At 34.8% G+C, this 24,896-nt stretch overlaps 3 protein-coding genes across 3 annotated transcripts in view; all 3 read left to right on the top strand.

Moving 5' to 3' along the window:
* Positions 1–340: 340 nt before the first annotated feature.
* LOC136801879 (E3 ubiquitin-protein ligase SMURF2-like) lies at positions 341–11,874 on the top strand. Its single transcript, XM_067058542.1, has 20 exons — positions 341–470; positions 1,168–1,206; positions 1,442–1,550; positions 1,813–1,946; positions 2,265–2,333; positions 2,656–2,746; positions 3,024–3,709; positions 3,881–3,947; positions 4,153–4,237; positions 4,466–4,510; positions 4,715–4,933; positions 5,240–5,288; positions 5,512–5,561; positions 5,869–5,948; positions 6,665–6,808; positions 7,254–7,374; positions 7,896–8,000; positions 8,597–8,693; positions 8,919–9,003; positions 9,555–11,874. The coding sequence occupies exons 1-20, from the start codon at positions 431–433 to the stop codon at positions 9,652–9,654; spliced, it is 2,415 nt and encodes an 804-aa protein (XP_066914643.1). The 5' UTR covers positions 341–430; the 3' UTR covers positions 9,655–11,874.
* Positions 11,875–12,686: 812 nt separating this feature from the next.
* On the top strand, positions 12,687–13,825 carry LOC136801878 (ATP synthase mitochondrial F1 complex assembly factor 1-like). Its single transcript, XM_067058541.1, has one exon. It carries the CDS (start codon positions 12,717–12,719, stop codon positions 13,596–13,598), a length of 882 nt encoding a protein of 293 aa, XP_066914642.1. The 5' UTR covers positions 12,687–12,716; the 3' UTR covers positions 13,599–13,825.
* A 1,567-nt stretch (positions 13,826–15,392) lies between these two features.
* The window catches only part of LOC136801880 (DNA topoisomerase 3-alpha-like), a 62,740-nt gene continuing 53,236 nt past the window's right edge, over positions 15,393–24,896 (top strand). Inside the window, exons 1-10 of the mRNA XM_067058543.1 lie at positions 15,393–15,741; positions 16,135–16,194; positions 16,725–16,798; positions 20,752–20,827; positions 21,728–21,836; positions 22,059–22,110; positions 22,542–22,633; positions 23,187–23,267; positions 24,084–24,124; positions 24,633–24,681. Of these exons, the coding sequence (XP_066914644.1) occupies positions 15,580–15,741; positions 16,135–16,194; positions 16,725–16,798; positions 20,752–20,827; positions 21,728–21,836; positions 22,059–22,110; positions 22,542–22,633; positions 23,187–23,267; positions 24,084–24,124; positions 24,633–24,681 (796 nt within the window). The 5' untranslated portion in view covers positions 15,393–15,579. The remainder of the gene's footprint in view (positions 15,742–16,134; positions 16,195–16,724; positions 16,799–20,751; positions 20,828–21,727; positions 21,837–22,058; positions 22,111–22,541; positions 22,634–23,186; positions 23,268–24,083; positions 24,125–24,632; positions 24,682–24,896) is intronic.

Raw genomic sequence — 24,896 nt, forward strand, 5'->3', positions numbered from 1 at the left:
TTGTAAAAAGTAATCCAAGTAGTCCATCATACAGACAAATTCTGTTTTAAAATTTAAATGTTATAACTCTGGATGAAAGAAAGATTTTAAGGTAATGCACTTACCAAAATGAAATCCAGTTTGGCTGAAAAAATAAATTTCTGAAAAAAAATCAGAAAAAGGTTACCTTCAGTTACCTTAAGTGTCTTAAGTTAACTCAAATCCCTGAAATTTTGTTCCATTAGATATCTAACATGTATTTTAATTTGTTTTTTATATTTTAATAAACCATCCCTTTAGAGTTTCAATGTTAATGGCAGAAAGTAATTGAGCAAGCTTCAATGGATTGATTTTTTATTTTAGTGAAAAAAGCTCAGTTATACTGAAGCAAAAAGATTCAAAAAATATTTGTTTAGCTGTTAATTATTAAATGTTTGAGTCATGACAAAGGATGAGCAACAGAAGCCCAACAGCTAAATACAGAGTCACTTGTAAGTATTACCTCTCAAAACTCTTGCAGAGTTCATAAAGCAACAAAAGAAGTAGTATATATTCAGTGATTCTTCTATGTATTTTAAGCTTGGGCCTTTTTGTAAACCATTATTTTCTAATATGCCTGAAAGAGAATTTGCTCAATAAAGCTGTACATTGAGCTCCCAAAGCTCCCAACCCAAATTTTGTTTGAATATAATTGTAGATAATATTAAGTGAAACATAAAAAGCCTTGTGATGTGCAACCAAATCAAAATAAAACATAACACATTTTTCTTTAACGATATTTCGACCAGTTTACGTGTCTTTTTCAAGTTCAAGTGCTTGTAGATAATATTAGTTATTTTTGCTTGTAAACAACGAACAAACTTATTTTTGCTAGAAAATATATTTTCTATTTTGGAACATGAAAAAGTGCTAAGAAAAATCCCTGCATATTTACCTTGAAATTTAGTGCACAACTTTTGTCTGTTATTCCTAACAGTTGGGATGATTATAGACAAGCTTTTTACAAGAGCAAAGTTTTGGGCGTGTGTTTAATTGGTCACTTTAGGGTCTGAGCTGAGAATTTTATTATGGTCTGTTTCTGGTTAAAACTGAGATTGGAATGCTCAAAACAAAACACCCAGTTAAATAAAAAAAAAATGAAGTTCAATTCTATTTTAATTTCATTGCTTTGTCAATTTTATTTTTTAGTGCTCTGTGCAAAAAATGTGGCCAAACATGACTTCTTCCGTAAGTTTTATATGCTTTCATCTTAACACTGTTGTAGCTTATTAATGCTTTGATTTACATTTTTTCTATTGTTTTAAACAAACAATAAATCAAAGAATTATGAAGATACCTACTAGATTCATCGATTTACTTTACACTGCTTTACTTACATTGTTTTGGAAAAATATTATGTTTTTTTATTTCTGTGATCTCCTCAATGAATATTGAAATACATTACAATATTTCCATTTTTCAGGCTTGCCAGATCCATTTGCAAGGATCAAAGTGGACGGAAGTGGACAATGTCACACAACAAAATCTTTGAAATCAACTGTTGATCCTGAATGGAAAGAACACTATGATTTGTATGCCCTTAATTCATTTTGAAATTTTGCATGTCTTTTTTTTTGTGCTTGAAAGCTATTACAGTCAGCCTGATCTAATTCAAACTTCCCTTATTAAAAATCTATTGATTATCTCTGACGCAAAGGAAAGTCATCTCGGTTTGGCAGTTTGGAGGAGGAATTTGGCAAAAGGTAAGTGTCATCCACAGAAATCATAACTTTCCTGACCTTTCATACACTTTACATTAACCATTTAACACCTTATCAACTTATCACTTTTCAGGCTATTAGCAAAGAATGAATCTTTTACAATCAGTGTTTGGAATCAGCGGAAAGTGCACAAAGGAAAAGGAGCTGGTTTTCTTGGTTGCGTCAAAGTGACACCTCATGCTATTGACAGGCTCAAAGGACAAGGATGTAAGTTAAAAACATCGATAAGAAAAATGTTTTAAGTTGGAGAGATTCAACAAATTGAAAGAAATAAGTCTTTCATTTTGAAGATGATCATGTTGTGCACTTGATCCAACTTGATTGAAAAAATCGAGTAAATCACTGAAGGTTGAAAAGTCTCTTTGAAAGTTGAAAATTTTCCCCCTCAAAAATTGGAAAACACATTGAGAAAGTCTTTTGGTGATTGTACTTATGTATTTTAACTTATAAAAATGGGCGAATGACAGTATTGGTATTTTCTATTGACGTTTTCTTTGTGAGATCACTGACTTGACTACTGTTTAGATCAACGAATGAATCTGCAAGCTGTAAATAATGAAGAAAGCGATAGTCATATTTCCGGACACATTATTGGTAAGGTTAAGTCACAATATATTCTGATCCTCCTTTTAACCCTCTCTAATTTAGAATTATACCCATAGTGAAGACCTGGTATAATTGGACTTGGTTTTGACCCAGGGTTTAGCTAGTCAGAAAATAACTTTTTTTATCAAGCGGAAGTAGCAGTTTTTCTTTTCTAAAAGATGACAATAAAAATTTCTTACCAGCTAAAAGCTTTTGAGAAAGATTGTCGAAAGTAAATTAACCTACCTCAACATACCTAGCGACGTTGATTCATTTTTTCTCTCTGTTTCATTTATTGATTAATATTCCTTTTTCTTTTATTCATTTTTAGTAAGTATAGTAGCAAAAGAGAATGCTGAAACTTTTTGGTACTCTCCTTTTCAACAACCAATGGATGTTGATGGAACAACACTTCCTCCTGGGTACGTTTTCAATACTTCAAAAAAATTATTTTGAACATATATACGCTAAAAAGAGAAAAAACTGTTGTTGTTATTTTTTCATAAACAATGTTTTTAATTGATAAACTCTATGGCTTGATTGATTTCCTATGTACCTTATTTTTGTAGATCTAGTTTAGGAATGCTAACAGGTATAAAACTTACGATGCTTTGATACATTCATATCATACACACATTTATAGGCTTTAGAACTTCTTTAATGCTGAATTATGGGCATAACATATTTTTTCTTTTTCAGCTGGGAAGAACGAAGAACTCCTGCAGGCAGAGTTCAATATGTAAATAAGATGACAAGAGCAGTTCAATGGGATAAGCCCACTCGTTCTGCTTATGATGTAAATAGTGAAGGACGATCCAATGTAGAAATACCCACTGCAACTATCGGAGGAGTGATATCTGAAGCCTCCCCAGAGCAGCCTCATAGGCAAAGACTAATAACGACAAAATCTGATAGCGGGCGGTTAAGCTCAAGCTTTGTTTTGAAAGGTGTCAAAGACCAAGAGAGACATAGAAGTACAAAATCAAAATCAGGCCATTCTAAAAAAGTAGCAATTGATAAAGACTCGAAAGTTAATACTGCTGCCCCCAATTCAAATGAAGCAAGCAATTCGATTAATACTAGCTCCCCTCAAGGTGCAACAGCAGCAGACAGGCCTTTAGTTGATCGACAGAAATATTATATGAATCGAAACTTAATACACAGAGTTGCTGCAGATAATTTTGACCGAAAAACAACCACCCAGGGTCAAGTATATTTTGTGAATCGTATAACTGGTCAGACAACATGGAACGATCCATCACTATCTGATTTAGCAAGTGGAGTGATCGATCTTGGACCACTACCTGATGGTTGGGAAGTTCGAACTACGCCAAGCGGGAAAAGTTATTTTGTTGATCATAACACAAGGACTACACAGTTTGCTGGTAAAATCTTAACCAAATTTTCGACATTGAAAGAAAGATCTTCATCAAATTACATCATAATGGAAGTTAGATTTCACGATCTATATACCATGAGATCTCTGTTTATTTGATTTACTTTAACAACTGCCGTTTAGAAAAAAAAATTTCATTTATTTATTATCTTTCTTGTAGATCCAAGGTTAACCCAATCACAATCCCCTCGTGAATTGAAACCAAGAAAACAGGAGAAAACTGAAAGGTCAGTGGGATTTCAATTCCCTGTCTACAAAATTGTAAACTAGTCTCTATTAAACTTTTTTATTTGAAATTGGGTCGAAATCATCTTTGTTTTGATCTTCCTCTACTAAGAATTGACCATAACATGTTTTTTTGCCAGTTAATTTTGGGAAAGTAGATCTTTAATGTGCATCATCATGTAGTATTAAATTTGATTCGTTTTTTAGGGTTGAGGAGTTGCCTCTGTATAAACGTGATTTAGTTTACAAATTGAAATCATTCAGAGAAGATCTTCATGCTTTGCAACCTGCGGTAATAAAATCTTTTTTTCCATGTTAAAAGTATTTAAGAAGCTGGCACATTGAGGCAACCTGATAAGTGATAAAATAATTGTTTTCTTTGTTTCTTTTTTGAAGAAAAATCTATTTAAAAATATCTATTGAATCTCCAACCCTAAGTTGATTTTTTTTCATGATTATAATTCTTTTACTATATTGTTGTTGTAAATGAGGTTTCAAGTCATTTTTTCTTTCATTACAGCATGGTCATTGTTGTATAGAAGTGAGAAGAAATTCAGTTTTCAGGGTAGGAACACTTCCATTCCAGATTTTCTTTGTTACTGTTAGAAAACCTCTACTACTTTTCTTGAAGAAAACTTGTCCGAAGAGTTCACACAATTATTAAAGCATACCTCAAACCAATTGAGTAAAAGTTTATTCAAAGCATCATTCTCATTTATCCTAGAGCCATGGCGTGTTTATTCTTTCTATCAACATCATCTCTTTTTAGGATTCTTTCCAACAAGTTCGTCAATTAAAATCAAAAGACCTTCGGAAGCGCCTCATGATAAAATTCAAGAGTGAGATTGGTTTGGACTACGGTGGCATTGCAAGAGAATGGTTATACCTTTTGTCCCAAGAAATGTTTAACCCACAGTATGGTTTGTTCAAGAATTCTAAAGATGCACAGTATACTTTGGAAATCAACCCTGATTCAGGAGTCAATCCTGTAAGTAAAAATCTTAAGGACGGTTAAAAAATTTCATAAGTGGACTTTTTTCATGAATTCAGAATCTAAAAGTTATCGGTGGACTAAAGACTGTCAATCAGCCTTTTTTCGCCTAATTTCTTCCATTTTTCTAAGGGCTTAGACCGAATTTTGTATTTAATTTCGTAAGGACTAAATTCTACGAATTTAACAAAAATCTAATTAAATCTACTTATAAGGAATCTCTTCTTTTTACTTGAATGCTTTCTCTTTTTTTTTAAATCGTATTCAAGTTATAAACAAGTGAAAACCAATTTTCCTTTTTAGGAGCATCTATCATTTTTTCATTTTGTTGGCCGTGTTGTTGGACTAGCTGGTAAGGTTGAGTGTTCTATAATAATAGAACTCTGATTTTGAACCCTCCTCCTTGTTTTATCTTTCCAAGCGAAACACTTATGAAACCTATCTAAGCTTAGACAAATGTCTAAAAATGATAGAATTTTAAGCATACAATGAGCTTGGTTGAGAAAAAAGTAGTTACACCAGGCTGAAGTCATATCCTTTCATCAATTCCTTTGTATTTCTAACTTTCTTTATAGTTTTCCATGGCCATTATTTAGACGGGGGATTTACTCTTCCGTTTTACAAGGTAGGTAACCTTTGATATTTGATTTGTTTTTTCGGGGCTAAAAGTGGTAATTGCAAACATTTGTCTCTTAATGACCTGGACATATTATATTGTAGTCAATGATGATGGAATAAGATTAAAAAACGACACCAGGAAAGAAAGAAGTAACTCAATATAAGTTGAGATGCAAGAAAAAGTAACTCAATATTAGTCATTAGGTACTTTCAGATGTTTTCACATAATTCTGCATACCCAACACATTTTTGCATGTGTCCATCTTTGGCTTACTTTTCAAATTTTTATCCAATCTATCTGTTTTTCTTCATAGCAATTGTTAGGGAAACGTTTAACGATAGCTGACTTGGAAAGTGTGGACCCTCAATTGTTCCAAGGCTTGTCATGGCTTTTGTAAGGACATTTTTAGATCCCCCTTTTAGGAATCGACCGCAGTCAAGGGAAACCCAAAATATCTCTATTTACCCTTGATCCTTCCCTTAATTGAGCATCACGCAGATAGGTACCAAGTACCATTTTTTGTACTAAGTACGAAAATCTTTTGTAAAATTATTGATTCAAAAAATCATCATACAATATCAGTTTTTTTGACTCATAACTAACCTTTCCATATATAAGCAGCCAAGTAAAAACTAGCCAATTAAAAGTTTAGTTTTTCAGAGTAAAAAGCATCACCCATGATGACTGGATCTTGGAAAATTTTCACACAGAAAAATTATTTTTTCTTGTTTAGATAGGAAGTATTAGAAAAAAAAAAGTATAAAAGAATCCTGAAATTCACCATCATAAATAATAATTTCGAAGGTGTTCTAGGCCTTCCTACCGTAAGTTTGTCTAATGTCGACACCCCTCTTCTAATACCGACACCCTTCTAATACCGACACCCTTCTCTAGAGATAAGAATAATATGAAGGTCGGGATGGTCGGGATAGAGAAAAGATTTTTTCCTCTCTGATTGCTAAGCAAAGAAAATTAGTTTCAATCAGCAATTCCAACATTCCTATATTATTCCTATCTGCAAAGAAGGGTGTCGAAATTAGAAGAGGGATGTCGATATTAGACCAACTTACGGTATGCATTAAATTTGGTTCCTTGTTTTTCTTTTTTAGAGAGAACAATGTATCAAGTATGGATTTTTCACCACCAACGTTTGCAGTGGAACATCAATCGTTCGGTCAAACCACCAAACACAACCTCAAAGAAGATGGGGAAGCTATACAAGTCACTGATGATAATAAGAAAGAATATGTGCAGTAAGAACTCCTCTGAAAAAAATAATTGAGTATTATTAGCTACCTTAAAGGTTTTGTTTTTAAATAACAGTGATATCGTTTGCTTACTCATCAATTTTAATTCGCAAGCTTTTTCACATTGGATTGACACGGATATGGAGCAAGATTGGTCAGAAATAGGAAAAGAAAAACATTTTTTGCTAATGTCAGCATAATATAACAATAGCAAGACACTGTCCTGATATGAAATACGTGTCTGGTATGAACCGGGAACACTTATGTAAAAATAAAACCTTGAGTTGCAAACTAATTTTGAATTAGTTTCCTTGTGGTATCATTTAAAAAATTTTTCCTTTGGGAACAGAGTGGATGTTTTCAATTCCCATGAAATAATGGGAATTCCGTTGATTCCGAAAATTCCGTTGTATACCTGCCGCTAAAAACTTCATTTGCTTTCTTCTTTCAGGTTATACGTCAATTACAGGCTGTTGTATGGCATAGAGAAACAATTCAAAGCTTTTGTGAAAGGTTTTACAGAGCTTGTTCCTTTGCACCTCATTAAGATGTTCGATGAGAGAGAAATGGAGGTTAGTTGCAGTGCTAGAGAAAAGCTAAACTTTCTTTTTCTAACCCACATGGCCTTGTTTTGAACAGTTGCTTCACAACCAAAGTTATCTTCAACCATTGAATTTTTTAAAGACAACTCTCGAGTACTTCCCAGCTCAATTCAGGCTAACAACAAGAAAACAATCGGTTGGTTATAAGTAGCAAATTGAAAATCAAAAATCTATATTATCGGCGGTGGCCTCATCAATATTCGGACCCTCTTTTTCTTCTTGTTTAAAACATAAATAAAAGATATTCTTTATGATTTAAAAAGGAGGTGCGCCTTTATGCTGACAAAGCAGAAAAAGCAAAATAATTCTTTTAAATCTGTGCTCGCGCAGCACCGACAGGAAACAAATGTGTTCTTTCTTTCCTTCGTGTAAAAATGCAGCTTAATCAAACAGTAGTAGTTACGTTCAATGATGTCCTTTAAAGTTCATTTTACGTTTTTTTAAAGGAATATGATCAACCAAATGAAATTTCACTTTTCATTTCACTTTAGCTGATGATTTGTGGTCTTGGCAAAATTGATCTGAAGGACTGGAAGAATTACACCAACCTCAAACATTGCACCAAAGACCACAACATTGTTCTATGGTTCTGGGAGGTTTGTCTGCTGATCTCTAGCTATTCGACTAGACTTGACTTCCCATATAACAGGAAGCATGTCCAGTTTTAGAGCTGGCTAGTGCGCTATCTTGTTTTCAAATCTTGTCGTCCACAGCCCGATTTGAATGTTTAGAGATTCTAACGTTCGAAAATCTAATTCAAATTAGAAAACAACATGGTGGACGAGTTGACTTTAAAATTGTATTAGTTTAAGACATTGATGTAACAGTTGTGAGAGGCCATCAATTGAAATATCAATTTTAAGGTATTTGGTAGCAGAGAAATGTTATAGTTACTATAACAGAGGTCTTGTGGGACATAGAAATGATGGCTAGCGAATAACTTCAAATAAACGTCCCACCCTCTTCCTTACACTTAATTCTCCCTCCAGGGTTTTTATAATTGACGGGGTGTTTGTAGTAAATTTTCCTCAAAGGAGGGGCATTTATTCGAGGGGGAGTTTAAAAGAAGTATATACGGTAACTGATTCTTGAGCTGTAATTTTTCATTCGAAATTTTTAAAAGTTACTATATTTTATACCAGGGCCATCTTCGTCTTCAACATTTTTTTTGATGATTAAATTTGTGTTTCAGGTTGTTGAAAAATATGACGAAGAGCAGCGAGCTCGTTTGTTACAATTTGTGACTGGCTCTTCACGAATACCTATCCAAGGCTTCAAAGCTCTCCAAGGTAATTCTATTTATCTGTCTGTCTGTCTATAACCTTTTCCTTAAATTCGATACGTTTACCATAAAAAAAAGTCAAGGAAAAAAGATACTACATTTGTTTAAAAATTGAAGCCTGGAGCCTTTTCCTGTATTTTGAGTGAACATGATTGGTTAGAAACCCTCTCAGCTCGGAACTTTCAAATCTCAAATATCCCTAATTGATATCTTCTTTTAATTTTTTGTATAGGAGCTGCTGGTCAGAACGGACCTCGTCTCTTCACCATCAACGTTACAAAGATGGATCCGAATGGTCTTCCCAAAGCTCACACGTGGTAAAACCCTCCTCTCGGAAATCCCTGAGTTGACTCATCTCTAGTACTCGAACCATCATTCTGCACATCTGGATCGATGGGTTTCTAATGACATTTTTTGTTTGCATTTTGTTTGAAATGGCTTGCTGAGATGAGTACAATTGAGCACATTGCATTGCAACTTCTTTGTTAATATTATTTAGAATGGATTGCGATTCAACGAGCTCATCCGAACAGGCAATTTCAAACAAAATGTTAACAAATGAAAATCCATCTATGGAAAATGAAACTATTATTTCCGATTCAGAACGTGTGACCCGCGTGACACAAACGCCAGATTGAAAGTAAATCCCATCACAGCGAGCTGGCTCATCTAGTACTCGAATAATCATGCCCCTTGTTAAAAAATTAGGTGAAAGGTTTCTAATTAGGAACTCTTGGATGCTCGAAGTAAAGAGTCACCCTATGAATTATCAGGAATTTAACTATTATTTGTCTTTGGATTCAGCAGTTTGTATTCTTTTCATGGTCCACAAGGACCTGCGCTCTAATTCTATTTTTATTTTTTATAGTTTCAATAAACTCGATATCCCAAACTATGAATCAAAGGAAATACTTTACGAGAAGTTGACTTGGGCTGTCGAAGAAACATGTGGTTTTAATATTGAGTGAGACAACTGTGTGTAAGGAGCTAGGATGAGATTATTTCTTTCTCTGAACTAAGATTTGGTTTGGCTCAAAAGCACACAAAGAGACTTTCAGTTGTTTAACTGAGATTTTGTCGTGCAGAAGTTCTCTCAAAATGTATTATGCTTTTTATCCTTTTGTGAATTTCCCACCAAACCTAGAACGGTTACATACAGTATGTGCATCTGGTTACGCAACCCTTGGACGACCTTTAGTTTGAGTATGAATCTACTTATTTATTTGGTTCCTGTTATATCGGAAAGCAGGAGAAGGGAAAAGAAAAACAGAGTTGAGTTTTAAAGTGGTGCATTCAAATATACTGGACTTAAGAATGGGCTCTGCTTAATGGATGGAATCAACCCTGGTTGGTGATATTTTTTGCTTTTGAATACACCCCCTTCACCCCCAGTGCTCGTTGCATCATACAAACTCAAGTAACTGGTATTGCGGTGGTATAACACTGAATGCTTTGAAATTGGAAATTGAATTTTAACTTGAATTTCGAGGAAACGATTTTTCAACTGGATGATTATTGGCTTTGGTTAACATTGTGATCAGAATTGACGTTTTTTTATTGTAAAGGGCATAATTCGCCGGAAGATCAAATCGTTATAAATTATATAAATTCTCAAACTGAACAATCTTAAATAATCTATTGCTACCATTTTGTTGGTGCTGGATTGGATTCACAGATATCTCATAAAAAGCACTAGATAGAGCTACTCTTTTCTAAGCTAGGACAAAATAATGCGTCGTCTTTGCTTGGAGTAGACACCACATTCTTTTGAAGTATTTTTGACACTGCAATGACCTCAAAATTTCAAGGCTCGCGCAAGTATAATTGTTTGGTTCATACATTAGTTTCTTTTAGCTAACGACGGAGAAGCTCTATCTAACAGTGTTCCATATAAGATATCCGTGATTTGATTTCGAATGTGTTTTATTGATTCTGTTGGTTGCAGTTCATTTACAGTCAGTCACATGCAGCTTCTTTCAAATAATTTTCAAAGGATCAAGCTGTATATCCTGATTTTCGTTTTTCCCGTTACAAACACCAGGTCAATACATTTTTAACTTTATTGTTTGTTTATCGTTTTGTTAAGTTACGTAACTTCCGCCACTATGAAAACAAACATTCGATTTGTGTAGTAAGGGATCACCTTTGCAGATTCGAACGTTTGCTTCCATAATGGAGGAAGTTACATCACTTATAAATTTTTAATTTATACTCAACTATCAGCCGGTCGTAATTTTATTTTTAACTAAACCCAACCCCTTTATCGAAAAGTGTTGATAGGAATGTATACCGTAGGATGAAGCCATAAATACTCTTAAAAATTGTGAAGTTCCTCTAAGTGTTACAATTATTTCAATGCCTTTCATATTTTTTTAGAAATTTTTGTTCGTTCTGTTTAATTTTTTTAGATTTTTTTTAGAATGGTTTGATATTAAATAGTTATCCCTTTGTATTTATGTATGTTTCCATAGCAACCCATTATCACAGACACAATTTTATTCATCATTATAACGTTTTTAAACCGAAATCTTCTAACCCTTACATTTTACTTGGATGTTTTTATCATGTCAGTAATTGATCATTTTCCATGCTGGTTCTTTAAGGACAAACAGTACACGAATTTCCTATTAGCAGGTTCATGTAAAAAAGTCTGAAAATCTGAAAATTGAACACATAAACATTTTTCAAAATCTCAGTCAATCAGAGCTTTACTCGACGTTTTTTCGTGACTTTTTTAAACGAATCTGCTAATAGGAAATTTTTGTATCGATCAGGTATTGGATAAACTATTCGACAATTATTTGGCTGAAATGCATTATAACTGAAAGTCCTGGCCAAATATATATCTTAAATTTTCATTTCAGATCTTAGAAGAGCCTTTTAAATCATGACCTAGTAAAGAAACTTATTTATTTTTGGCAGCCTCTTTTAGCTTGTGTATCGTGCAAAAGAAGAGGTTTTTGAAAGTTTCTCTTGTTGTAATGTAACGTAGATGGTTTGAAAAACATTTTTATCCTTTTTTCGCTTTTTAAAATTTTATTTTTCAAAATTCATAATTTGATCTTATTATTGTATTATACGCATAGCTTAGATACCTCATCTTTATTACTCACTGTACTTCCACATAGTACTTGTAAAGAACTCCTGTAAAAATAAGTAAATTATAACGAATATACGACTAAAGTAGAGTCTAAAACCTCTCGCTTCCTTTGTTTGTACTAAGACTAAGACTGCATAAGATTTATTGATTGAGACTGAGAACCTGGATTACGAATAGATACAGTTGATTCTCTCTAATTCGATCTTCAGGGGACCATAATTTTATTCAAATTAAAGAATTTAATTTGATTTAATTTAATTTAAATTCGTATTAAAGAGAGTAATTGAAACGACTTTCAAGCTAAGAAGATCAATATTTCAGTTCGATTTACAGAAAGATTCAAATAATAGAGGTTCGAAATAGAGAGAGTTGACTGTGATACTTATGCATAAATGGACGAAATATTCACAAGAAGTAATTTAGCAAGAGAAGCGAACGGAAATTTGAAAGAAAAACATTTGAAAATATTTGAAACTAGCTTTTTATATTTTTAGTCAGAATGAAATATTTTTTAAATACTTATGATTCTTCTCGCTTCTCATGTTAAAGATGCTTTTTCAGACGTGTCCGGAATTGGTACATGAAGGAACACGTGTTCATCATTTTGTCCGAAATTTCTTTTTTTGTATGTTGATCGTTGTCTGTGCTTGTGTTTTCTACACCGTCGTCGAGAAGAATTTTCCTTTTTTTCTCTGTTCCTCAAAAGCTGACCGCGTCGCTAAGGGTTGAAATGTGTATTGACAATTGACATTTTTCTGTTCCTTTTCATTATAATCACTAAAAGCATCTCACCGGTGCGTTCTGAAGTTTTAAAATTAATTTTTTCAAACTTTAACTTTTAAAGACTAATGAATGGATGACGCTCCTGCTAATGTTCTCTTTTTATGTTTTTCCAGGGTAAAAAAAGTTTAAAAAAAGGAATAAAAAGGAATGATTTCTCGAAGATTGTTGAACTCAGTGACTTATGGACGGCTGATATCTCGTCAACTGGCCAAACAGCGTTGCATATCAACAACAAGTGCATGGTGGAACAGTAAAGAAGAACAGAATGAAGATGCAGAATTAGAACATAATCCTTATTTTGAAAAATACGCCGACAAGATCAAGAAGGTGCAGAATGAGGCTAAACAATATGGGAACAAGACGTTCCATGGTGACGCCCGGCTAAAGCGTGAGACAGAGAGATGGAAACGTAGCATCCAATCTGTCGAGGAGAAATTATCAAAAAAAAAGAAAGAGCAAGAAGATAAACGAGGTTCAAAGCTACCTTCGCGTTTAGATGAGCTTATCCATTTGGATCTGTTGCAATCTAAAACAGCTGATGAAATCTCACACATCTGGACAGAACATTTTAAAGACCAGACCGCTATCAGTGCTATCATTCCAGCTGAATCTTTTAAGGAAATGTCTACAAGAGCAGAAGAGTTCCCAACCTTTTTATACCCTTTACCTAAAGAGAATGGGTACGAGTTTGTATTATCTCAATTCGAAGGTAACAGATGCTTTTTCACTTCTTTAATCAATTTTCAAGTACATGGTGAAAATGCTCCTTGGCAGTTCTGCATTACTTTTTATCCAGAGCTTGCAGAAGACAAAGGTGTTGTTTTGATGACATCCGAGCTTGACCAGAGCGCTATGAACATCTTTGAAGCTCAATGTTTAGCGCAGTTACAGAAATTATTTTATGTGGCGCCCGATGAAAGGAAAGCGGATTTGATGCTCACTTTTAATAAGAATCCTGATGCTTTTAAATATATGGATTTGGTGAAGGAGCTTGAAAATAGTGATATGGTTGTCAAGAAAACTGAATAATGTGACTAGGGCTTTATTTTCCTTTATATTGTATTATGTGTGTCTTAACCTAATTCTTTATTGTTGTTTTTGGATTCTTTTTGAAAATAATTACACCAACTAATGTCTGACGGTGAATTGTAAAGTTTTAGATTCAAGAGTTCTATAGAATGGTAACCTAAAAGTACATAAATTTTGTCAAGTAACTTGAAATACAGTTGAGTTATGTTAGCCAATAAAACTTAAAATATTCTTTTGTTTTGTCTCTAGATCCGCACATTTGTTTATGAATTCCTCTTATTTAAACTGAGTGATACTCTTTGTTTCTTATACGGACCAGTAATTTTTGACGATGATTGGTCACTCTTAATCAGCTCAAATCTATATATTAATAGTGGTAGTCTGTATGTGTGTTTGTCTGTGTTTTCTACTTTCGTTTTCGCTTTGTTTGTGTTTTAAAATTATGACTTTTAGTCTCTTACTCCACAAATTTGTTTTATTGGATTCGCGCCATTTGCAAAAGATCGGATAGAGCTTGGTTTAGACTTTATTAAGCCTTTGTTTTGAAATTTAAGGCCCATCTACATTTAGTAATTTTAACTTCTGCCCAGACTTGCCTTTTTCTTTCTTCTTTTGTTTTAAATGTTTTCGAATGTATTTAATACCCTGAGTATCAGAGGTCAAGTTTTCAAAGAGAAAATATTTATTCGCGCTGTGATACTCACGGTATGTATTTAACGATCGTATTTATTAATGACATTCGAATTCTTTTCAAAACAAAACAATTTCATTTCATAGAAAAGAATATTTCAAAAGTAAATCAAAACATAAAAAGGTTTGTGGACAACAACAGCATTCAAAGGGCGATATAAAGCATAAGAAAAAATCAGTTCACTTCTTTTTTCTTATAAAAATATTCAAGCCGTCGTTACCATTGAGTTTAAAGCCCGAAGGGCTAAAGTTCAATCTCTAACCTTTCTCAGGCAAGAAACAGTGAAGCTTAAAAAATGCGCCGCATTTTTGACGACAGATTGAATCTAGCAATTCCTTTGTTTACGATTGATATTTTTTTCGAAATTTAGAGGTAAATTTATAGTAATTAATCTGTCATTTGTGTAAAAACCAGGCGAGCCGCTCAAGGCCGCGCTACTTTGGTAGGATTTGTTGGCTTCAAATCCTACCAAGGAGATTGACTTCTAGCCCTTCGGGCTTATACTTCATTGGTCGTTACTGCTAAAAAGTGTGTACGTCATTTTCCCGGGGGGGGGGGGACTAGGGCTTTATGTCTCGGGAGGGGGGCAGTAAACGATCCAAATATGGTTAAAAGATAAGACACCCGGGGAAGGTTAGAGTTAAACGTTGTACAGATTTCTTTTTTTTATTTGATCGCTTTTTTAAGCCAGCTTCAACATCCAAAGGACTTTTAGTGCGTTCAGCTACAGCTTAACCGGCGTGCGACGCCGGGTACCGGCTAGTTGTTCTTATTATGTTAGTGGGACCTTATTTCTATTATTTTCACTCTTAATTTGCGTTAAATTCAGCCATTTCAGTCTTAGCATTGTTCTTAAATTATTCTAAATTTTTGGCGTTTTTGAGTTTCATAGTTTTTATAAAATTGTTCTTTTAAGAAATGACTGTAATTTTACTTTGACCTATAGTAAGGTATTTTTGGGTATGCCCTTTGTCTCACCTTCATTGTCTAGTTGTCTACTTTCCACATCTCATTCATTCGAACAGATAAAATTCTTAATGCCTGTCTTGCATACTCTGCCCATGTTAACTTAACAAATTCTTGTTTTATACTTATTTCTTACTAGATATTTTAAAAGAAATTGGTTCTCTATTTTGTTAAAACAATTTTTAGACAGTTTTGTCTAAGAAAAGTAACTGAAAATTTATGATGGATGGATCACACTGAATTGGAAATCTTAGAAAAAAATACTGAAAGACGATTGAATTAAAATAACTATTAATCCAATCAGCATTCATTGGTTAAAACCATATGCCTGGTGGTAGAGGTAGAGGGCGTGGCGCCCAAGCAGGAGGTGGAGCAGGGCGTAGAGGCGTTGGTTTGAGAAATGGAATGACAGTATTGAATGTAGCAGAAAAAAATGATGCAGCGAAGAGGTTGTCTCAACTTATGTCGAGAGGGAACTCACAAAGGGTAAGTCTCAAGTTATGTCGAGAGGGTAACATGTTCTTTTGATTCTTCAAACTTCTGTAAGTACTGGTGTAGGAAGAATGACATTCATGATAGATATCTTTAGGCCGGAGAGCATAAATAATGAATCAAGTTGATGAAAGGATGTCTATTTTCAAAAATTAGACGTTACGATTTTTTCGATCTAATTGCCTTAAGATTTTAATATCAAACTTTGGCGCCATTGGTAACATCGCTGCTGATTTTTAAGAGGATATTTCTGTCACCTTAGAACGTTTGTGTTAAATCAATTCTTTGATTGACTTTTAGTCCTTTTTGTAAACTATTAAAATCACCATCCAAAGCTCTTCCAGGTTTTATCAGCTGCATCATTAAGACGAGTTTATTCATTTTTAGAGAGAAGGTTTCTCCAAATTCAACAAGATTTATGAATTTGATTACAACCTTCTAAACTATGTAAGTAGTCAACGAATATCTGTCAAGTCTGCTGACTTTGAGTTACTTTATTTACTCTCTGTTGTACAACAATCTCAAACCCGATTACCAGTCGACCTGATTCTTAAAAAATCAACTCTAAATTGCGACATTTTCAAATGAAAACATGAGCGAGACTTATCCTTACAACCACTCTTGCATTTCTAGAAATAGAAAATAGCTTTTTAATCCTTTGTAGAACTTGCACATTTTTCCAATTTCTTGCTAATGTATTATACAGTGAGTATGAGCCATGTGCAGCAGTGGAGTCTTTTTAACTCGAACCTCTATAGCTCGAATGTCTCCTTAATTAAAGATTCTTTGGTTGTTTGACAAATGCCCCGAATTTCAACCTTGGTGACGGCTATATAAATGTGCACTAATTTTAATACGACTCAAGACTCAAAACTCAAAACTCGAACAAGTTTTATGGTCTCTTCAGTTAACAATGCCTTATAAACCTTACTCTCTATAATTCTGTGTTCTTTGAACTGCACACTTTTATTTCATAGAATTGTAAAATGGTTATGACGTCAGTATCAGGTCACTTGATGACAATGGATTTCAGTTCTGTTTATAGAAACTGGTAAGTTCCATCACTCGATATTACCTTTCCAACAATTTCATATACTGTATTGAAATCCGAAAGATTAAAAATCTCATATTGAGTTTTTTTGTGGAAATATCAACCTATCACTTTTCGCAATTTTAGTTATCTTTCATTCAATAGTGTCTTGTATGTTCTCTTCAACTCAATGCTCCTTAAAACCCTCGTAACCCTTAGTGGTGCGAACGGCTTTTAATGGTTTTGATGAATAATATAATGAACTAGCCGGTACCCGGCGTCGCACGCCGGTTTAGCTGTTTGCTGAACGCATTTAAAGTCCTTTGAGATGTTGGGAAGGTGGCTTAAATACGATGAACTCAAAATTAAAGGGATGAATTCTCTTCAAAGTTTGACTCTATCCCTCCCGGGTGACGTATCTTTTAACCATATTTTGAAAAAGATTTTTATGGCAAAAAAGAACAGAAAACAGAAAGGGCGTCATTCCCAAATTACACCATACCGGCGACCGGCGACGTCCGAGACGACTCTGCAATTAGATTTTTTTTCTCGCTTCGCTCGCGTTATATTTGCCGTAGTTCTTGATGTTTAGGAAAACTTTGATGTCAAGATAAGCGGAGTGAAATAATAGACACTAGCCGGTACCCGGCGTCGCACGCCGGTTTAGCTGTTTGCTGAATGCATTTAAAGTCCTTTCGATGTTGGGAAGGTGGCTTAAACACCCCTTAAACACGATGAAATCAAAATTAAAGGGAAGAATTCTCTTCAAAGTTTGACTCTATCCCTCCCGGGTGACGTATCTTTTAACCATATTTTGAAAAATATTTTTGTGGCAAAAATGATCAGAAAGCAGAAAGGGCGCCATTCCCAAATTACACCATACCGGCGACCAGCGACGTCCGAGACGGCTCTGCAATTAGATTTTTTTTCTCGCTTCGCTCGCGTTATATTTGCCGTATTTCTTGATGTTTAGGAAAACTTTGATGTCAAGATAAGCGGAGTGAAATAATAGACATGACACACGATTCGTCGAAAAAAGGCAGCCCGGGGGGTGCTTAGGCAAGAGAAGGAAGGGTATTGGTATATGCCGGCCTTAAAGGTGCCTTTTTTGAAACATGGCAGTTTGAAAAATCGGAAAATCAAACTTCAGTCCCACTAAGAATCGGAAAATTTAACTTTTTGCCCCCAGAAAGATAGAAATTTGTGAAATTAGTCCCAAAAAGTGAATTAAAATTCACACAATATCCCTTTTTCTCTCCTCTTTATTCTGCTAAGGGCCCGGGGGGGGGTTACTTAGGCAAAATGGGTGCCGGTATGTGCGAGCCATAAGGGTACCTTTTCTCATTCCTCAAAAGTCTCTCAAAGGGGTACAAATTCAAAGTTAGTCTCTGAAAGGTCCCAAAATCACGAAAATCAAAGATTTTCTCTCTCAAAAGGGTCACGATTTCTAAAAATTTTGACCAAAATTTGGTGAAAATCAAACCAAAATTGGAAAAAATGGACCAAAATTTAGGAAAAAGTCTCTCAAAGGGTCCCAAAATCACCAAAATTTTGTCTCTCAAAGGGTCGATTTTCGATTTTCGCTCGGACATACCCGTCACCTCGCAAACCTAGTACCCCCCCCCCGGGGCTAAGGGTCCAAGGGGCAGGGCCGAAAGTCAGCTCGCAACCATAGTCCCCCCGGAAGGCAGCAATTTTATGGTGCTTTTTATAAAATAACTTCGTCATAACTTCGATAACTTTTCAAATTCAACAATGACTTAGATTTACAGCAAAATAATTATCGACATAGATGTTTAAAGGTCCCTTTTTACGAAGAAAGAACTCTAGTTTTTACCGCCTTTTGAATGTAATTTTAATGTTGCTGTTGTTCTAACAAACTTGTCTTGTGATTCTTATGTGTTTTTATATTTGTTCTTTTCTTTAACAGATTCTGTTTAAAAGATTTTCTTTTGTTTTGAAAAGAATTCGAATGTCTCAAATCAAATAGGTCGTTAATTACATTCGAAAATATAAAACAAAAGAAAAGAAATAAAAAAAAGAGAAAGTCTAATCTATCAATCAAAACAAAGTCTTTATAAATAGTCGCGCGGCTGAGGTCGAAAAAAGTGGCTAGAAAATGATTTTCGTGATACACCTCTTAGATTCCACTTTTTTCGATGGAAACTCTCGAATTAGTATATGTAGATTCCAAAATCAAAAAGTTTCCACGATATTATCGTGCAAGTAACGAGTAAATGGCGATTTTTTGCGTTTCCAGGCAAAATTGCAAGGCCTGGAAATTCATGATTTTTGGGGGGTCTTCAAATTAAAAAAAGACCTATATCACATGATAGAGCTCTTCAAACTGAGCAAAAAAGTGTATTACACCAAAGTCCCAACTTCTCTAGATCAAAAGTTATGGGCCTATTGTGGTCAAAAAGGTGTTTAATTTTGCATAAATTAATGCAGATTGTGGGGAAATTCCCTGTTTTCCATCAGTTTTTTACCACAAATAGGCCCGTAACTTTTGATCTAGAGAAGTTGGGACTTTGGTGTAATACATTTTTTTGCTCAGTTTGAAGAGCTCTATCATGTGGTATAGGTCTTTTTTTTAATTTGAAGACCCCTCAAAAATCATGAAAAAAAATGAATTTCCAGGCCTTGCAATTTTGCCTGGAAACGCAAAAAATCGCCAATTACTCGTTACTTGCACGATAATATCGTGGAAACTTTTTGATTTTGTAATCTACACATACTAATTCGCGAGTTTCCGTTGTTTTTTTTGGAATCTAAAATATGTATCACGAAATGAAACGTTTTTCGACCTCAGCCGCGCGACTAAAAACGGCGCGAATCTGATTTAACACATTTGTGGAGCAAGAAGCAAAAGTCATCTTTTAAAAGAACAAAACATTGCTTGCGAAATCGAAAGTGACACACAGACAGAAAACAAAATGACATACGCGTTATACTATTAATATATAGATGACACGCGATTCGTCGAAAAAAGGCAGCCCGGGGGGGGGGGTACTTAGGCAAGAGAAGGGAATGGGTATGTGCCGGCCTTAAGGGTGCCTTTTTTGAAACATGGCAGTTTGAAAAATCGGAAAATCAAACTTCAGTCCCACTAAGAATAGGAAAAATTTTTGCCCCCAGAAAGATAGAAATTTGGTCAAATTAGTTCCAAAAAGTGAATTAAAATTCACACAATTTCCCTTGTTTCTTCTCCTCTTTATTCTGCTAAGGGTCCGAGGGGCAGGGGCAGGGGCGAAAGTCAGCTCGCAACCATAGCCCCCCCCGGAAGGCAGCTAGGACACGCAGACAAAAAAGCGTGATAGATAGCGCAATTTTATGTTGCTTTTTATAAAATAACTTCGTCATAACTTCAATAAATTTTCAAATTCAACAATGACTTAGATTTACAGCAAAATAATTATCGACATACATGTTTAAAGGTCCCTTTTTACGAAGAAAGAATTCTAGTTTTTTACCACCTTTTGAATGTATTTTTAATGTTGCTGATGTTCTAAAAAACTTGTTATGATTCTTGTGTTTTATTTTATATTTGTTCTTTTCTTTAACAGATTCTGTTTAAAAGATTTCTTTTGTTTTGAAAAGAATTCGAATGTCTCAAATCAAATAAGGTCGTTAATTACATTCGAAAACATAAAACAAAAGAAAGAAAGAAAAAAAAAGAAAAAAGTCTAATCTATCAATCAAAACAAAGTCTTTATAAAACGGCGCGAATATCGTTAAACAAATTTGTGGAGCAAGAACAAAATAAAAGTCATCTTTTGGAAGAACAAAAACATTGCGTTAGAAAACGAAAGTAGAAAACACAGACAAACACACATACAGACTACCACTATTAATATATAGATATACACGGAAACGATGTCAAAATCTATTGTTTATGAGAAAGTCAATTCACGCTTCACGCTTTAATTGTTGATAGGTGTATTTGTGTAATGTTCTGCATTACTTTTGTACAGGAAGAATATCGATCCAGCACAATTATTCCAAGCACCCGTCTCTCGATTCGTGCCCGACAACTTCATTGATATAAAGGTAAGAAAGCATGCTCTGTTGACAGGTAAGGAAAGTTGAACCCAAAAGGTTGGTGAGATCTGCTCATAGAATAATGTTGGAGTCGCTGTTGAACGTTGGTAAACCAATAAACTAGTGGAATGTTTCGGCAATAATTTTCTTCAGTCTAGGGACAATATTGTTTTTTTCTAATAAAGCAGTGCCAAATAGCATACCGTGGTGAATTTAGAAATAGGCATTGATTTTTCTGTTTGACCGAAATTCAATCCCATCATCCTTTGCGTTTATTACGCTTACACACTCAATCACAAAGAAGAAGTTATAACTTTCACGATTTTTGAATCAAGACAAAAAGGATTGTGGGGAATCTTCATCCTGTCTTATAAGCAAGAAAAAGTGAAATTCTTCAGATTTTCGCCGCACTTAGAATGACAGATACAATGAAACGCTTTCTTTCTTCTAATGTGGTATATTTTTCAATATCTGGCGATATATTTTTTACTTTAGAGTGTCGGAAGAAAATTTCTACATGGAGTGCCAAATAAACAATATGCTTGTCGGGAGAAGATTTTTACATCAAGTGCTAGATAACCACTGACCTTTATATATCCCTGGACCAAGTTACTCAATCCCGGCCAACCAAAAATCTTTGATTGGAGTTTTTTTTGAAATTGGTACCCTAATGGCGGCACTACTCAATAGCGGTGAAAATGCATCGAGAGCGCTAGATCTACTTTTCCTAGAATACTTTTGATGATGTAGCGCTGTTAGACGTTAATTTTTAATATTGCAATGGCTTCTTCTTGGGTACCAATTCCAAATAAAACTCCAATCAAAGATGGTGGATATAGCTTGGTCCAGGGATATAGGTGGTGTAGGTCGGTGTAGATAACCCAGTATTTTGCTTTGTTTTTCTTATAGAGGACGTTAGAGAGAGAGATCCGAAAAAGTCAAGTGTTGGTGATTTGGACTGATGGTGACCGAGAAGGAGAAAATATCGGCTTCGAAATCATCGAATGTTGTCAAAATAGTATGCTTTTCTGTGCTTTTATGTCTTACAAAATAATACAAAGATTCGAAGATTCTATTGAAAGAATTGAATGAAAAATGAAATTTAACACTTTTCACTTAAAGTGAAGTAGATACTGTATAATAACCGAATGATTCGGATTGGTTCGTTTGTTTAGAGAAATCGTGCCCAAATCTCTGTTTATCAGTTAGAAAGCAATTTTGTGTTTTTTCATATTTTCAGTCAAGCCGAACATCACGTTACTAAGGGCAAGATTTTCCGAAATTACGCCCAGGTGAGAGCTTTTCGACGTCATTAGGCCGAACAAATGTCCTTAATTCCTCAGAGTCCTTATAATTAGAAAGTAAATATGTTAACTTTTAAGGTATTTTTTTCTAAATTTGGCCCACCAGTTCTTTACTGTCGACTCTCGCTTATTCGAGACTTCTATTATTTGAATCTTTCCATCATTCGAACTTGTTTTCAGTCTCCTGTAATACAAGCAATTACTATTTAAAAACATGACAACTTTTAGGAAAATCTTTAGTTTTAAAGTTTTTTAAAAATTTTCATTTATTCCCTTTTAAATGAAAAAAGGGGTGAATTTTAACCATAAAAGCGATTAAGCAGTGTTGGTTTTAGAGCTATTAACATCTATATTATTCAAGTCTAGTTGAACAAGTATTTTTTGAGATACTAGTTCACCATTTTTCTTCAAACCCCCAGAGCGATACAACGTGCTTGTGAAACGTTAGCCCCTCCGGATGCAAATACGTCAAACGCAGTTGAAGTCCGAAGAGAGCTGGATTTAAGAATCGGTATGTGTATTCCATAAATTCTCCCCATTTAGGTGTTACAGCACATTAAACAGATCATTGAGAACTTATTTGAATAAAAAGAAATGATATAGACGAGTATGCTCGCTCTTTTTCTTACTCTAACCCACTGACCTGATAAACCCTGGAACTAAGCTATATCCGCAATCCTTGATCGGACTTTTTTGAAAGTGGTAACCGCAAAAAGAAGCTATTGCTGTGTTGTTAAGAATTAACTTCAAACAGCGCTACATCATCACAATTATTCGAGGAAATATTGATCTAGCGTTCCCGATTTACACCGCTATTGAGCAGTGCTACAATTAGGGTGCCACTTTCAAAAAAACTTTGATCAAAGATTTTTGTTAGCCGGGATAGAGAAACTGTTTCCAGGGTTAGAAAAAAGCTCAAGCCTCTAACCCAAAATGTCATTTGCTTTATTGAACAGAAAGAAATTTCACGTTTAATTTCGATCTTCACGCGTTAAACATTAAACTTAGACTTCCTTCCAAGAAACCCACTTAAATTATTTTAATCTCCTTAATACACTGTTCAGGTGCTGCTTTTACGAGATTTCAAACGTTACGTTTTCAAAGAAGATTTCCGAATGACTTACAAGAACAGCTTATTAGCTATGGTATGTTTTTCTGTTGGGACACCCTGGGAAAATAATCAGACAACTTAACAATACGATCCTGTCGACGCACCTGACGGTCCGGTGTTACATTATGGGGATTTTTGACACCGGACATACAAATTGATTCACGTCCGTTTTTTCATTGTCCGGTGTTAAAATGTTTTCTCTTTTCGCGCTCGGAGTTTCAGTAAGTCCGATGCGTCGGCAGAGTCGTTTTACAATCGGCTCTTTTCTATTCCCTTGACATACTTTTAGGCTATCTCGCAGTTTGATCTCTCCAAAACTCAACTTTTGACTCTTTTGACTATATATTCTACACATACATATTGTATGGATGGGTTGAGTGTAATCTGATGAAGAAAGATTCAATAAATAGATTGAGGGATTATCTTTTGTAATATTAGACGGGGAACATGGTCGAGTGGTAAGGTGCATGCATGGGCTAGATGTCGTGCTTTAAGCTCTTCCAAGGAAAATAAAGTGAATATCGCAAAAAATATTGCTGCTATTGTTTTCGAAAACTCGCGAAAGCTTCTTATTGGTCAAGTGCTGAAATTCTATTGTTACGTCACGTGCCTAATAACCTCGGCACACTTTTCAGCCAAAGCACGACATCTAGCCCTTCGGGCTTTATAAATCTATGTTTGAGCCCTATACAAATCGACTACGTAGCGAGGTCACCTCCTGCATCGCCCCAGGTGACGGCCCGGGTCACGGAAAGAACCAACCCTTAGGATGGATGCGAGTTAGGACCCTAAACATAAAAAGAAATTGAAAAAGACAACACTTTACTAGTATTTCTTTTGATTTTTCTAGGGAGCTGTCAATTCCCAACCCTCGGCTTTGTCGTTGAAAGGGTGAGAAGTTTTCTTATCATTCATTGGTTTAAACTCGAACTTATATACGCTGTCAAGTCGTTTTAGCAAAATTATTTCTTGGTCAGAAACACCGAAATACCGATGTATTTTTCTCGGATCACAATCAACACTAACAGCATTTCTATGTTCCACATTTTCGTCACTGCAAGACTTTTTTAACACCGAGAAACCGTTAACTAACCGAATCACCAGCGGAAAAGAGGGCTAATTCATGATATGCAACACTGGAGAGTGTTCTGATAGCTTTCAAAAAGCTGAACTTAATACGTCACTTAAACAATAGAAAAAGTGACGTATTGGGTTGAACTTCTTAAAAATTCTTGGAAGACTCTCCAGTGTTGCATATCATCAATACCTTCACACCGTCAATCCCGTACGCCCCCTTTTAAAGAAGCTAGCATGTTTAGCAAGTCATGCACTATTTGAGCCCTACTATAGCTAGGAAACCAGGATAATCTCTAATTTTCCTTTTCTTTGTTTCCCACAGTATAAACAAGTTCAAGACTTCATCCCTGAAGATTTCTACAAAATTAAAGGTATGAGGAATTTGTTTCTATACTTATAACATCGTCTTTGTAAGTTGGGATGGAAGTAAAAAGTTCTGAATTACCGAAACGAGATAGATCTTTCAAAGGGCCTACTTGTTTCACTTACTATAAATGCTGTAGATGTTAAAAGTGCTATGAAACTCCATGAAAAGTTTGAAAATTATAGCAAATATTGCAAGTTTTGTTGTCTGCCATTTTGATGA

Source organism: Clytia hemisphaerica, unplaced genomic scaffold, assembly GCF_902728285.1.
Source record: "Clytia hemisphaerica strain Z4C2 unplaced genomic scaffold, Clytia hemisphaerica genome assembly, whole genome shotgun sequence".
Lineage (NCBI taxonomy): Eukaryota > Metazoa > Cnidaria > Hydrozoa > Leptothecata > Clytiidae > Clytia > Clytia hemisphaerica.

Excerpts from the sequence above, each read along its gene's own strand:
- LOC136801879 (XM_067058542.1), top strand. The coding sequence starts at position 431 with ATGAGCAACAGAAGCCCAACAGCTAAATACAGAGTCACTT. Across the intron at positions 1,207-1,441 it reads GGCCAAACATGACTTCTTCC|GCTTGCCAGATCCATTTGCA; the intron begins GTAAGTTTTATA and ends TCCATTTTTCAG. Across the intron at positions 2,334-2,655 it reads TATTTCCGGACACATTATTG|TAAGTATAGTAGCAAAAGAG; the intron begins GTAAGGTTAAGT and ends ATTCATTTTTAG.
- LOC136801878 (XM_067058541.1), top strand. The coding sequence starts at position 12,717 with ATGATTTCTCGAAGATTGTTGAACTCAGTGACTTATGGACGGCTGATA.